The sequence below is a fragment of the Paramormyrops kingsleyae genome, chromosome 18 (assembly GCF_048594095.1).
Source record: "Paramormyrops kingsleyae isolate MSU_618 chromosome 18, PKINGS_0.4, whole genome shotgun sequence".
Classification (NCBI taxonomy): Eukaryota; Metazoa; Chordata; class Actinopteri; order Osteoglossiformes; family Mormyridae; genus Paramormyrops; species Paramormyrops kingsleyae.
In genome coordinates this window covers 13,237,736-13,249,128 of record NC_132814.1, presented here as the reverse complement: position 1 = coordinate 13,249,128, position 11,393 = coordinate 13,237,736, and the positions used below count along the sequence as shown (strand labels likewise).

The 11,393-nt window shown below is 46.0% G+C and overlaps 1 protein-coding gene across 1 annotated transcript; it reads left to right on the top strand.

Annotated features, from left to right (window-relative positions):
* The first annotated feature begins 2,081 nt into the window (after positions 1-2,081).
* Positions 2,082-11,296, top strand: smad9 (SMAD family member 9). The gene is made up of 7 exons (XM_023805287.2): positions 2,082-2,251; positions 4,168-4,768; positions 5,430-5,687; positions 5,864-5,962; positions 6,540-6,761; positions 9,037-9,293; positions 10,048-11,296. The coding sequence occupies exons 2-7, from the start codon at positions 4,357-4,359 to the stop codon at positions 10,189-10,191; spliced, it is 1,392 nt and encodes a 463-aa protein (XP_023661055.2). The 5' UTR covers positions 2,082-2,251; positions 4,168-4,356; the 3' UTR covers positions 10,192-11,296.
* The last annotated feature ends 97 nt before the right edge of the window (positions 11,297-11,393 follow it).

Here is an 11,393-nt window from a genome sequence, read left to right as displayed (position 1 = left end):
GCAATCGGGGTTTCTCATTCTTTCCGAGCGCAAGGCCCGGCTATTAAACATTTCTCATGTCGGCGCCCTAGGGCCGGCGAGGGGGGGTGGGGGCGCTAATCCTCGTCTCATCTGTACGTTTCGCCAATTTTGCCGGACGCCAATCGGGTTCGCGTCTGTGCGGCGGCCCTTTGCCAAGAGAATCACGCTTCCCTGCTACAGTCCATCTCACATCCGAACCCGCACTGGCTGAGAAACCCGGAATTACACCTCAACATGCCACTAAATTAGCTGCTAAGTGCAGTGAAATAAATTTTATTAAACAGAAAATGTGTGTCTGCAGTTAATACAATATCATTGGTTCAATGGTTTACAAAGAATATTATTTACAATTTAAACAGTACTTTTTGCACATGCATCCTGGAATACTGACGCACCTATTTATGAGGAGCTAATGAGAGCACTTTTAAAACGGTTGTGTGCCGTATTCTCGGTGCTTTTAATTTGGAACAACTCAGAAGAAGCATTTCTGTTTTAATATACGAGGTCCCGTTATAATTTGTTTTCTTGTGTAATTTTGAGGTCTAGCGAAGACTCCAAACCTAATAATGTGGATGTTTTTGTGGGCTGTTCAGTACCCTGGGGAGTATATCCTGTTTGTCCTCTCCTGTCTGTCTCTATGCCAGGAAGTCATTCTCTTTCTTTCTCTCCTTCTCTTCATATCTTTTTCTCATTCCTAGACCCCGTTGCCTGGGTATTGTGTGTTGATATTTATAATTTTAAAATATTTTGTTTCCTGTCCTAAACTTGCCGCGCGTGCGATCCAGACAAATAATCTTACGGTGGAGATTAAATACGATGCACCTTGTTCTGTTCGACGTTGCGCGCCCAGACGTTTTAAAACCTTGTGCTTTATTTAACATCTCACTTTGTGATATCACTGTATACTGTGCACACTGATTTGTTTTTCTTAATTTTCAGGTGTCGACATTCACGTAACCCGTATTCGAAAAGCATTGTTACGTTCCTTCCCAGTTGTTCTCGAATGCGAAAATGTCAAAGTCCCAGACTGTGTGTCGCCAGCCCGGCTTGCGTCATTAACTGGACCAGTCACCGCACACTCAGGATCGAAATGTATCCATCCGCAATGAGCGGACGGGCTCCGCCGAGATCGATATTCCCGCAGTCAGGCTCACCGGAGCTGGAAAGCGTTCCTGCTGCAGCCGGCATGTGCCCGAGTCTGAACCCATGTATCCAGCCCCCGAGCCCCCACCCGCAATAATTTACCCCAAGAGGTGAACAGAATACGGGGAAATTTTAACAGGTAGCTGAGAGTGGCTTGGCAAAACATATCACAGTAAAGGATATCTGGCTATTTTCTCTCAAGATTGTCATTTGTAAACATTTTTTTCTTATTGTAAGCTATAGTTCACACTATCAAATACAAAACAAAATCCTCGAAAATGCCTAAATTCCTGATTATCACCAAATCAGTTTGAATTATTGGCAATTTTACTGGTTTTGTATTAAGAGTTTGGCATAGTATTCTAATCAGAGTAATATTACATAACTCTCTAGGCCTGTCAAATTACATGAGTGAATGACTATTGACCCTAGCCAGGCAGGGTTAGATCGTGACCCACCCCTGACTGCCCTCAAGTTATCTGCTTTGCATATGCGCCGTAAAACTGCTAATTGTCGCGTAGGAAACTCCTTGTATGGAACCGCTTTAGTTCTCATGGATGGACAATTAAATGAACTTATTATTTACGCTGTGCAGTATCTTTTTTTTTGCTGGTGGAGATCAACTCATTGTCATCGCCAGCGCACAATGAATGTATTGAACCCAAACTTACGGAGTGTTTGCTATTTATAGTTTTATTAAACTACTGTAAACGGTGGTCAGAACAGGTGCGCTTGTCAGCTCTTTCATTTCGTAATATAAGCACATTTGGAAAATAAATAAATAAATAAATACCACAACAAACACTAGAATAGGTATAACAGTGTGTCGATGAGCAAGCGCTCCTTCCCGGCACGCAGATAATATTAATTAAGGGAGCGTCGCGTCTCCGCCTCCGTCGGACTAGAGCGCCGAGGTCCTGGGAGCGGTCCAGAGCCAGCGGATGGATTCCGCACGAAGGCGCTGAGGCTCCAGCCTGGCTGACGCCGGGGCTGCGCCGCTGCTCCGGCTCCTTAGCAAGCAGACGCTCCACACCTTCACAGCGCGAGCAACTCAGCGGGGGTGGCTGCCTCTGCTAAGACGCACAAGGTAAGGGGCGAAAACTCTCCGCAATGGAGGTGGACGTTTCTCTCTCTGCTATGACATGTCCATTTTTTTTTCTGTTATTGCACAGGTATATAATTGTTTGTGTGGCTTTAAAACATTTTTTTTTCCTAACATCGTATATTTCAGAAAGTTTCATTAGGAAAAATTACAGCGAGCCATTTTGATTGTGATCTTACTTTTCTTTTCGACTTTTATTTTTGTATTATATATTTATATCGGTGCTTAATATATATCCTATCAATAAAAATGTACAGATATTTATAAAGAGTATAACCTAAAGTTAATTCCAGTAAAACAATATAATCAAACTGTATATTAATTTCCTGCAGAAAATGTAAAATAATAATTTACAGCTGTAAATGTCAGTTTTGGAGCAACGTGGTAGGGGCAGGTTTTTCGGTAAGCGGGGCTGCGCCGTGTGCGGTTATTACCTGATCCCGTTGACATCTCAAGGTGTTTCGTGTCAGCAGACCGAGCAGCTCAGCCCATTTGCTGCATTCTGAAGTCACCGTGATCCGGGGTTTATCGAGAGGAAACGCGCCTGTTTGCTTTGAGGGGGGGTCCCGATAGCGAAGTAATAGGCCTAGGTGATTAAGCCTATCTGAGTCGGTAGACTGGCCGACGCCAGTTTCATAAAAAGGAAAATGAGAACGGAACAGAAGTACTGATGCCGCACTGAAGTGAACGCCTGTTTTCATTTTGTGCCAAGAAAAGTAAATCCTTCGGAATTACCACTTTATTTGCAAGACGAAGCGTACTGCGTTTATACAATTTTTTACTTTACATTATTTGAAGCACTTGGATGTGAATTGTTTGCTTTTGTAAAAGACGATTCTGGTTTTCTTAGCGGATTTAACTTGCGTGCTTAAATTATATAGGGGCTTTGTCTTGGCAGAGTAGTGTATAGGAGTATGTTATTTTTTTTATATAGAAATTTACATTGAGGTACCTATCGCTTGCAGTGTCAGTCCACTTTAGGTCAGCAGTAAGCGCGGGCTGATATACAATGAGAGAGAGAGGAGCTTTAAAAAGTCGATATTAGAGGATGCCTTACGTCCGCTGGTGGAAAGCATACCTCTTTGGACTGGATGTGGAATTGGAAGTTTATGTTACCTCACTGCCTTATTAATAAAGTACAGTAGGACGGGAGGGGGAGGGGGGCTACTGCACATGTGCGTTTGATGCCTGGGTCGACAAAATTCCACCGAGTGTTGCCAGTCGGCGTGGGTGCCAATAAAATTCCAACTCCACAGTCGAACGGAAGGTTTGTAGTGTGTAAGAGAAAAGGAGACAACTTGGTCTCACCACTGTCCGTTAAAGGCAATAGATCGCGGCAAGTTGGGAAGGGGGTTTTAATTAAGGGGGTGGGACTTGAGGTGTTGCAAAAAGGTTTTGGCAAGTGGTGATTTTCCGAATCAGCGACACCACAGGCACGGTGGCAGCTGTGGCATGACAAAGTGTGCAGTAGAACTACAGTATGGAGCATTTTTGTCTGTAGGTTATAGGTAAAAATATGAAATTTGTTATCACGTGCTTGAGTGAACAGGGGCTTACTGACCAAGGTATGGTGGGACCCTGCACACCCCAATACTTAATTTGGATTCATTCAGTCGCTCAATAATTAGGCCTTTGTTTTAAATGATTAAGTTGTGTCCCCTCCAATATCAAACTATCGTACACTGCTGAGTAAAGTGACCCCTGATTATAGTGTGTGCATGTCTTCCTCGTTAGATGATTAAATATCAGGCTCAGCACAAACTTTCTTGGTTCTGGGCAGATGATGTAAAGTTTGTTGGGACATTTGACTCATTATTGGAAACCCTCACCATCATTGATCTCTCTCCCAATCCCCCCCCCCCCCCCCCCCCCCCCTTCCCTGCTCTCTCACCCTGTGCCAGATTTTTCAGGAATTCCGGTACATCTTCAGTTTCTGCCAGTGGTTCTCCGGATTCCCAGGGAAGCGCCCCTCTCCTCTCAGTAGCCGCACACACGCCTCGCCTCCCCCCCACGCTTGCTGTCAGCCAACCCTTCCCACATCAAGCCCCTCCCCCCCTTTGGTTGCCTCCCCCGTCCCCGGGACCATCACGATGCACTCCACCACCTCCATCACCTCCCTGTTCTCCTTCACCAGCCCGGCGGTAAAGCGCCTCTTGGGCTGGAAGCAGGGCGACGAGGAGGAGAAATGGGCAGAGAAGGCGGTGGACTCCCTGGTGAAGAAGCTGAAGAAGAAGAAGGGGGCCATGGAGGAGCTGGAGCGCGCCCTCAGCTGCCCGGGGCAGCCCAGCAAGTGCGTCACCATCCCGCGCTCGCTGGACGGCCGGCTGCAGGTGTCACACCGCAAGGGCCTGCCGCACGTCATCTACTGCCGCGTGTGGCGCTGGCCCGACCTGCAGTCCCACCACGAGCTCAAGGCCCTCGACTGCTGCGAGTTCCCCTTCGGCTCCAAGCAGAAGGAAATCTGCATCAACCCCTACCACTACCGACGCGTGGAGACGCCAGGTAGCCTGCGTTTGCCGGTTACCTCATTGACTTTTCCCAATAATTAGTGGGCAGGTGTGACCTGTGGCTCAGGATATTGTGGTTGTGATCAGAAGGTTGCTGGTTTAAATCCCAGGGTTGGCTGAAAGATTTCACAGTTGGGCCCGTGAGCACGGCTGATAACCCCAATTACTCCAGGGACTGCCTGACCCTACTTTCTCAAAAAAAAAATGTATGTCTGCTAAATAAATTGAAGTCTTTTTTTATCTAAAGCAGGGGTGTCTAACTCCAGTTCTGGGGGGCCAGAGCCCTGCAAATTTTTTGGTTTCCCCTCATTTAACACACACCTGATTCTACTCCTTGCAACTCCATGTGCTAATTACCACACAGCTCTTGAGCTGAAAGAGCTAAGCTACACTGGGCTCTGGCCCTCCGGGACTGGAGTTTGACACCCCTGATCTAAAGTGACTTTAACACCTAGAGTCATGTTATCTGTCTTACAGCGATAGTAGCATTGCCTCAGAGACTCAAATTAGTGACCTCCTCATTAGGACTTTGTGTGACTTGTCGCCATGCAACATACTGTCTCCACTATTCTTCAAAGTAGGAGGTGCACGCAACTCATTCCTGGGTGTTTTTCCCATTGTCTTTTTTTCTCGTGTGTGTCACCCCCGGTGTTCAGTGCTGCCCCCTGTGTTGGTCCCGCGACACAGCGAGTTCAACCCCCAGCACAGCCTGCTGGCCAAGTTCCGCAGCGCCTCCCTCCACAGCGAGCCGCTCATGCCACAGAACGCCACCTACCCGGACTCCTTCCCGCCGCACCCTTGCGCCGCCTACTCTTCTTCCCCAGCCGGCTCCCTCACACAGTCTCCCAGCACGATCAGCTACCCAAACTCACCAGGGAGTGCTGCTGAGCCGGGGAGCCCTTATCAGGTGACAGGTACGCTGGCCGGTGGCGGAAATTAGCAAAAAGTTTCACTTTTAATCTACGGAACCCGCCTTTGGGGGGAGGTGCCGTTTCGGCATTGCTGGGACATGAGGTCATACTTCAGTCACATGAGAAGCACTACTGTCAGATATCCATTGTCATCACCACCACCCCTCCCTCCCCCACAGCTGAAACACCACCGCCACCCTACAGCATGACAGAGACGCCCGAGGACGTGAAGCCGGGTGATTCTTCCAACAAACTGGTCTTCTCTGCACCCCACAGAGGTGAGATGTCCACATGTCTCCTATTTAGAACCTGCAGAAAATCACAGGGAGGATTCTATAGGTAGCCTGGTCCCCTTATGTTTTCTTAGTGTGTGCAAATGGAAATAGGTACCCAACCCACGACAATGGCAGCTTATTCTCAGTGTTGGGCATTTCAGGTCCAGAAGCTACAAATCCAGACCAGGATTTTGTTTCTACCAACCAGTTGAGTGCTTTCTGATGGTGACTCTTTATGCTGAACTGGCTGGTAGAAAGAAAATCCTGGTCTGGATTTGTAGTTACTAGACCTGAAATGTCCAACACTGCTTATCCTAATGGATGTCACTGTGTACATATAAAAACCTTAGTTTAAAGTGTATTGTACTACTTGTCCGATATAATTGAGTGGAAATATTTTTTTCAGTACTTACAAAAAGTTACCTGACATTTTAAGATTCCTGTGGCCCTGACCTGTTTAGTTTGACAGATGGAGAATGGATATTTCAAAAATTATATTTCTATGTAAGCCCTGTGAAAAAGGTAAGTGTCTGTGTTACATTAAGGGCAGGTGTGTGACCTTTGACCTCTGGGCCTGCAGACCTGCGGCCAGTATGCTACGAGGAGCCCGAGTACTGGTGCTCAGTGGCGTACTACGAACTCAACAACCGCGTGGGCGAGACTTTCCACGCCTCGTCACGGAGCATCCTGGTGGACGGCTTCACCGACCCCTCCAACAACAAGAGTCGCTTCTGCCTAGGCCTGCTTTCCAACGTCAACCGCAACTCGACCATTGAACACACACGCAGGCATATTGGCAAAGGTGGGTGCCCGCCTGTCGCTGGAGCAGGTGGAGAAGGTGCGAATAGAGGCGACTAGATAAAGAGAATGATAGTGGGTGTCATGTGACTGAGGGGAAAATATGCGCACTGTCTGATTTTTGGCTTTTTGATGATTGAACAGGGTTGCCATGGAAATGAATTCCTTGTGGGGAGGAAGGGGATGGGGGGGGCATCATGATATCATGATTCACACAGGTCTGCTAGACATGGGAAAGTTTGCTGTCTGTCTGCTCATTTGGGCCCATTTACTGAACCAAGACTTGAGGCCCCCGACACGCCAGACAGGTTGACTGCCTAAGCACAGTTCATAAGTCCCAAGTTAGTCTGGGCACCGTAGCGAGATTTTACCGATACCGACATTAAACGGCACCTACTGACCTAATTTTCGCAGATGTCGGTATGCTTAGTAATTATGGTGCGTTCAATTTGAACTGGAAAGTTGGAAAGTCGGAATTTCCAAGTTCCTAGTTGGAACGCTCCCTGAAGTCAGACTTTCAACTCGGAAAGTCGGAGAGACCTCTACAGCTCCGACCTCTGAATTCAAGATGACTGCTCCCTGCATCAACAATAAAGAGTTATGGGAGTTAAGTGTCTTATATATGTCTCATTATATCAGTCATACACACAGTATAGTCCAACCTATTTGTGGACGGTGATTTTATGCACGAAATACCACACAATGCATTGTTATCAACTGGTATTGCTAACAATGGCTAACAACGAACCAGGCTAGAACAACCATGATTCTGATAAGAACAATTAATTGCGTTACTATTAGGATTGCACTTTTAAGCAAAACCAATAAAGTTCTAGTTTTCTTAGAACATTAGTACAAACTACTGAACATTTTATTTGCCTCTATGAATTATGCCTCATATAGATACACTGGTGGCCAAAATTGTGGAAACACCTAGCATTTTTGGCGTTACGCTTTAAAAAAGACTACATACATTTTGGCAGTAATGTTTACAAACAATCAAGGAATGTTACAAATATCATACGCTGCACGATTAAATATGTAACTTCAGCAGCAGTTGAAGTTCTGCAATCTCTAAAAATTGGACGTATTTCCACTATTTTGGCTACCAGTGTATGAAATGGCATGAAGCAGACTCAGCTTTAACGGTTAAGCATGTTTAAATAATTTAATCCCACTGACTATTCATTTTCAGGGATCTGTGACAATGTTCTAGATTTTGCTGGGTTAATTATTGTTTTTATTGACACAAATATTTTTACATATTATAATATTGATTTTAGGTCATGCCATCCACTCCAAGTCCCAAGTTATGCGAATGATTTTTAAATCATCTGCTTTATTTGTAAAAGATGATTGAACACATTCCAGGATTCTCTCTCTCTCTCCTTTGGATAAAGTGGCCACTGTTAACTGGGTCTTGTGGTTGCGGAAGTAAATCTATCCATGCAGCCTTGAAAGCATCCAGCTGGATATGTTTATATTCCTCCTAACAGCCTGAGGCCTGCTTCACTGCCATTTAATAATTAGCTTCAATCCTGCTACCTCGGGGACCATTTCTGATGAACTCTCATCTGTGTTGAATCTATCTTTGAGCAACATTGTAATTGACCTTTAAGTGGTGAATGTCGGATGAGGATTCGGCAAAGCAGGGCTTGCAGCTACGGCTTTTGCGGCACCCGCTGTCATTTCCTGACTGCATTTGGAGCGAGAATGTGCTGCCTCATCCGAGTGATGCATTTCTGAGTGGTCTGCTTAACTGTCTAAATTGTGGCAGGTTTTTAAAGCCAGGCGTGTGGTGATAAATGTAGAAAATAAATACATAGGTAAATAAGTTTTGTTTCCATCCATTGTATTATTACAGTAATACTTTTCTTGACCGGCCTCAAATACTTGGTAACAACTCTGTTTGTTACTAGTAATGTACAAATCATGAACAAATCATGAACAAACTACTTGAGAAGATCAATTCATTAATGAACAAACATGACCACATAACTTGTGTTATTCATGACTTGTTCCTTCAGTAGTTCACAAAGGTTTACAGAATAGTAACTGCTTCATTCATTGCATGATTCATTAATGATGAATTAACATGAGATCAGAATGTAACTAAGATTTAGTTTGTGGTTAATTAATACATAAATAATAGCATAATACTACATTTGTGCCCCATAAAGTTTTACCATTATTACCATTCCTATTTTTGTAATGCACATTTTTGGCAGCATTGCAAACATCGCCCTAAGCCCCTCCCCCTGCCCGACCCCCCCACACAGGTGTGCACCTATACTATGTCGGCGGGGAGGTCTACGCCGAGTGCCTCAGCGACAGCAGCATCTTCGTGCAGAGCCGCAACTGCAACTACCAGCATGGCTTCCACGCCACCACCGTCTGCAAGATCCCCAGCGGCTGCAGCCTCAAGATCTTCAACAACCAGCTGTTCGCGCAGCTGCTCTCGCAGTCGGTCAACCACGGCTTCGAGGTGGTCTACGAGCTCACCAAGATGTGCACCATCCGCATGAGCTTCGTCAAGGTGAGAAGCCACTGGCACGCCGCAGAACCACACAATCGCACGGTAGGGTTGCAGGTGTGCAGGACTGTCAACTCACAAGTAGCGAGTTCACTTTTTCATGTTCCTCAAGTCATCTTATATATAGCCTTCTAAAAAAATAATCAGTGCTTTAAATGTTTGCATAACCATGATGGAGTGGTGAAGGTGTAGTCTGTAGCTTGGCACGTACCCCTGCAAGGTTTAACCTCTCAAGCTTACTGATCAGAGTTCAGGAGATCCTGGCACTATCAGATAACAGACACATTCCCACCTAGCGCTGTGGACCAATGAAGTGGACGAGTCGCGTTCCGGGCCGCGACATCACATCCGACCGAGGGCCCAAATAGAATTTCTACTGTGTGTTGCTGTGGTAACAGAATCTGGTGGTATTTTGATACTGGGGCGCACACACAAACTGAAGTGCGAGCCAAGGCACATGGTGGAGATTTAATGAGTCTCCGGTTACTATGCACGTCACCAAGCCCTCAGAGAGGACCACTGCGTCCTGTCCACTGGTCCACTTCTTGCCCGCGTGCGTGTGCGTGAACCAGCTTTGCAGACGCTATCAATCCCGCTGCAGAGGGCAGTGATTTAGGGAGACATTCGGAGGTTTAACATCCTACCTGGAGCTGCATGTGTTTGGTGCTGGGCCTTGCAATGCAGACAATTAACACTGAGGTGTCCTTTTTTTCTTTTTTTGTCTCTCCCCCCACCCCATTCAACGAACACTTCACAGGGCTGGGGAGCAGAGTACCACCGACAGGACGTCACTAGCACCCCCTGCTGGGTGGAGATCCACCTGCACGGCCCTCTCCAATGGCTGGACAAAGTTCTTACCCAAATGGGCTCCCCGCACAATCCCATCTCCTCTGTGTCCTAACAGTGAAGGTGTGAGCAATGTGGGGGTCAGAGGTGACCGGAGGAGAAAAAGAAGCGAAAAACACACCGTGGATCCTCATGCGCTGTGATTTCACATCTTACAAGGAAAAAGGTCACAGTAACTCATAGGAGAAACAGTTGCACAACCCTTTATGGGTCTGCTGCACCATGTCAGAAACGTAGTGCTTTTTCAGGAAGGTTTACTGCACAGATATCAGGGACATCCTTGAACAGGTGACATCAGGAAGGTCAGCGTCAAACGGTGGAATTTACACCTAGGCGATAATAAGGACAAATTCTTGGTCGTTTAATTTCATCCGCAGCTAACACATGCAACATTTAGCATGAGCATATTAGCGAGTTTTTCTGGGATACTTTACATAAAGTGGCTTGCTTGGTTTGGTTGGTTTTTTTTTTATAAACCTTTATGTAGAACTTTAGTTCTTTGCTCCCAGATATGTTGTAAAATCTGTTATTTTTCCAGTGTGTATGAATGTGTGTAAAATACCCAGCTTCACAGCAAATTGCAGACAGGGTCCCAAGACATTTTCCCCGTCCCACTAACGTAGAAATGCATTAGAAAAGATGTCCATGTATTGTGTCACTGCATTCACAAACTGCTGTCCTTAGAAGAGTTTTATCTCAGGGACAGTGTGCCTTGTTCGATCTGTTTTATTACATGGGCACCATCTCCAGACATTATGGCTGCTGGTCCTCTAAGCTGGTACTGAAGAGCTGGAGAAACCAGCAGCTTTCTAATGGACTGTGGAGGAACATAAGGAATTTGAGAATGCTTGGGCCCTCGGATCGTGCCAGTTTCCATGCCATCCCAATTTCCCATGGACAAGTCCGTTCACGGACAATCGGCAGTTTCACCTGAGATTTGAGGTATGTTACTGACCAGAAAAATCCCTAAAAAAATTAATCACAGAACTGAGGAATTTCCCACCCCCCAAACAACATTGCAGGACCCATGCATACTTCTACAGCATGTCCTGTCCCTCACATCAGGCAAGAACAGTATAAAATAGAGATCTGCCAACGCCGTTTGTTCTGTTTGCTGTAGCTATTTGTGCTCTGTCCTACACTAAAGCATTTTAAAACAAGCAGTTGTTTAAGCCATTTCAGTTCGATCCCGACTTTCTCCATTTAAACGAAACACAGGACTGCCGAGCAGGGCACAGTGATTCAGCTTCTGCTAAA